General features: G+C 59.5%; 1 protein-coding gene across 1 annotated transcript; it reads left to right on the top strand.

Annotated features, from left to right (window-relative positions):
* The first annotated feature begins 350 nt into the window (after nt 1-350).
* Nucleotides 351-3,381, top strand: LOC121863180 (vegetative cell wall protein gp1-like). Its single transcript, XM_042361661.1, has 3 exons — nt 351-802; nt 1,247-1,530; nt 2,612-3,381. The coding sequence occupies exons 1-3, from the start codon at nt 351-353 to the stop codon at nt 3,379-3,381; spliced, it is 1,506 nt and encodes a 501-aa protein (XP_042217595.1).
* Nucleotides 3,382-3,881: the final 500 nt, after the last annotated feature.

The following is a 3,881-nucleotide window of genomic DNA, read 5'->3' as shown; positions in this document are numbered from 1 at the left end:
CCTTCTTCCGTGTTCCTCCAGGATCCTTCAGCCGTGTCTTCCCCAGGATCTTTCTTCCAGGGTTCTTCCCAGGATCCTTCTTCGTGTCTTCCCAGGATCCTTTCTTCCGTGGTTCCTGGTGATCCCTTCCTGTGTCTTCCCAGGATCCTTCAGCTGTGTCTTCCCCAGATCCTTCTTCCAGGTCTCTCCCAGGATCCTTCTTCCAGGTCTTCCCAGGATCCTTCCATCCCCAGGATCCTTCAGCCAGGTTCCTCCCCAGGATCCTTCCCTTCTCCGTCTCTCCCAGGACCCCCAGCCCTCCAGGATCCTTCCGTGCTTCCCCAGGATCCTTCTTCCAGGCCTTCTTCCACATGATCCCCTTCCAGGCGTCTTCCCAGGATCCTTCCCAGCCGTGTCTCTCCCCAGGATCCTTCCAGCCGCACCTTCCCCAGGATCCCTTCCGAGTCTTCCCCAGGATCCCTTCCAGGTTCCCAGGATCCTTCAGCCGTGTCTTTCCCAGGATCCCTTCCATGGTTCTTCCCAGGATCCTTCAGCCGTCTTCCCCAGATCCTTCTTCCTGTGTCTTCCCAGGATCCTTCAGCTTGCCTTTCCCCAGGATCCTTCGCCAGGATCCCCATCCCAGTCTCCCAGGATCCTTCCAGCTCCCAGGATCCTTCCCAGTCCTCCCAGATCCTTCCTCCAGGATCCTTCCCAGCCTTCCCAGGATCCTTCCCAGCCGTGTCTCCCAGGATCCTTCTTCCCCAGGATCCCCCAGCCGTCTTCCCCAGGATCCTTCCAGGTCTTCTCCAGGATCCTCAGCCAGGTCTCTCCCAGGATCCTCAGCTCCCTCCCCAGGATCCTTCTGTCTCCCCAGGATCCTTCCCAGTCGTCTTCCCCAGGATCAGTCTCCCCAGGATCCTTCCAGCCAGGTCTTCCCCAGGATCCTTCCAGGATCCTTCCCAGGTCCCTCCAGGATCCTTCAGCTGCCCTTCCCAGGATCCTTCCAGGCCTCCCAGGATCCTTCCCCCAGCCTGTCTCCCCAGGATCCCCAGCCGTGTCTTCCCCAGGATCCTTCTTCCAGGCCTCTCCAGGATCCTTCAGCTCAGGTTCCTCCCAGGATCCCAGCCTGTCTCTTCCCCGGGATCCTTCCAGGCGTTCCCCCAGGATCCCAGCCGTTCTCCCAGGATCCTCTCAGCCAGCCTTCCTCCAGGATCCTTCAGCCGTGTCTTCCCCAGGATCCTTCCCGTGTCTTCCCCAGGATCCTCAGCCGTGTCTTCCCAGGATCCTCAGTGCCCTTTCCCCCAGGTCCCCTTCCAGAGATCCTTCCCCAGGATCCTTCAGCTCCTGCAGGATCCTTCAGCCTCTCCCAGGATCCCAGTTCCTCCCCAGGATCCTCCCAGGATCCCCAGCCGTCTTCCCCAGGATCCTTCTCCCAGGATCCTTCACCGGTTCCTCCCCCAGATCCTTCAGCCGTCTCCCCAGGATCCCTGCCAGGCTCCTTCCCCAGGATCCCTCCCAGGATCCTCCCGTCTTCCCCAGGATCCTTCAGCCGTGCCTCCTGTGATCCTTCTTCCGTCTTCCCCAGGATCCTTCTTCCGTGCCTTCCCCAGGATCCTTCTGTCTTCCCAGGATCCTTCTTCCAGGTTCCCCAGGATCCTGTCCCCTCTCCAGATCCTTCCTCCCAGATCCAGCCCTTCCCCAGGATCCTTCCCAACCTCCCTTCCCAGGATCCTTCTTCCCCAGGATCCTTCAGCCGTGTCTTCTCCCCAGGATCCTTCTTCAGGTCTTCTCCCCAGGATCCTTCAGCCAGGTTCTCCCAGGATCCTCAGCCGTGTCTCTTCCCAGGATCCTTGTTCCAGCCTTCCAGGATCCTTCAGCTGTGTTCCTCTCCCAGGATCCTTCCTGTGTCTTCCCCAGATCCTTCCTGTCTCCCCAGGATCCCTGCCTTCTCCAGGATCTCAGCTGTCTTCCCCAGATCCCCCAGGATCCTTCCCAGCCCTCCTCCCAGGATCCTTCCCTCCCAGATCCCCAGTCGCCCTCCCAGGATCCTTCCTTCCCGTGTCTCCCCAGGATCCTTCCTGCTCTCCCAGGATCCCTTCCCAGGTGCCTTCCCAGGATCCTTCTTCCCAGGCCCTCCAGGATCCCCAGCCGTCTCCCCCAGATCCTTCCAGCCTGCCCTCCCAGGATCCTTCCCAGCTTCCTCCCCAGGATCCTTCTTCCTGTCTTCTCCAGGATCCTTCACCGTGTCTTCCCCAGATCCTGCTGTCTTCCCCAGGATCCTTCTTCCTGTCTTCTCCCCAGGATCCTTCTTCCAGGTCTTCCCCAGATCCCCAGCTGGCCTTCCCCAGGATCCTTCTTCCATCCTCAGCCTGTCTTCCAGGATTTTTTCAGCCTGTCTTCCCAGATCCTTCTTCCGTCCCTCCCAGGATCCCTTCCAGCCGTCTCTCCCCAGGATCCTTCCCAGCCGTGTCTTCCCCAGGATCCCTGCCGTGTCTCTCCAGGATCCTTCTTCCAGGTCTTCTTCTCCCAGATCCTTCCAGCCGTGTCTCTCCCCAGGATCCCAATCCTGCCCTTCCCAGGATCCTTCTCAGCCGTGTCTTCTCCAGGATCCTTTCAGCCGTGTCTTCCCCAGGATCCTTCTTCCGTGTTCTCCCCCAGATCCTTCTTCCGTCTTCCCCAGATCCTTCAGGTCTTCCCCAGGATCCTTCTTCCAGGTCTTCCCCAGGATCCCCAGCTGCCCCCCCGGATCCTTCCCGTGCCCTTCCCCAGGATCCTTCTTCCCGTGTCTCTCCCAGGATCCTTCCAGGTCTTCCCCATCCTCCTGTCTTGGCTCCCAGGATCCCTTCCCCAGCCTGTCTTCCCAGGATCCCAGCCGTGCCTTCCCAGGATCCCTTCCCAGCCTTCTTCATCGTGTCTTCCCTAGGATCTCAGCCTTCCCCAGAGATCCTTCATGCCTTCCCAGGATCCCCTCTGATCCTTCAGCTGTGCCTTCCCCTCAGGATCCTGTGTCTTCCCAGGATCCTTCTTCCGTGCTCCCCAGGATTCCAGCTTCCTCTCCCAAGATCCTGGATCTGCTCCCAGGATCCTTCAGTGTCTTCCCCAGGATCCAGCCGTGCTCCCTCAGGATCCTCATCCGTCCTCCGGATCCTCAGCCGTGGATCCTCTTTCAGCGCCTTCCTCCTTGTCTTCCCAGCCGTGTCTTCCCAGGATCCCAGCCGTGCTCCCAGGATCTCTAGATCCTTCAGCCGTGCCTCCCCAGGATCCTGTCTTCCCGGATCCCAGCTGCTCCTTCCCAGGATCCTTCCAGCCGTCTTCCAGGATCCTTCTTCCTATGATCCCAGGATCCTTCAGCCGCCTCAGATCCTTTCCAGGCCTCCGGATCTCAGCCGTGTCTTCCCCTAGGATCTGTGTCTTCCCCAGGATCCTTCGGTCGTTCTCCAGGATCTCAACTGTGTTTTCCTTGCGATCTTGTGCTCTTCCCAGGATCCTTCCCGTGGTTCCTCCAGGATCCTTCCGTGTTTCCCCAGGATCCTTCAGCTGCCTCAGGATCCTCCCTTCCCGATCCCAGCTGTCTTCCCCAGGATCCTCCCAGGACTTCCGTGTTCTTCCTGATCCCAGCCGTGTCTTCCTGCGGATCCTCCCCTCTTCCGTGTCTCCCCAGGATCCCGGATCCCAGCTCTAAACCTTCCAGGTTTCCCAGGATCCTTCAGCTGCTCTTCCAGGATCCTTCTTCCCATAGCCTTCCCAGATCCTGTCCGTGTCTTCCCAGGATCCTAGTTCCTGTCCCTAGGATCCTTTCCCCAGACTTCTGTCTTCCTGATCTCTCTTAGCTGTGATCTCCGTGTTCCCAGGATCCCTTCAGCCGCGTCTTCCCCCAGGATCTCCTTGTTCCGTGTCTTCCC

Source organism: Homarus americanus, unplaced genomic scaffold (assembly GCF_018991925.1).
Source record: "Homarus americanus isolate GMGI-L3 unplaced genomic scaffold, GMGI_Hamer_2.0 scaffold30296, whole genome shotgun sequence".
Classification (NCBI taxonomy): domain Eukaryota; kingdom Metazoa; phylum Arthropoda; class Malacostraca; order Decapoda; family Nephropidae; genus Homarus; species Homarus americanus.
This window is presented reverse-complemented; position numbering and strand designations above follow the sequence as displayed.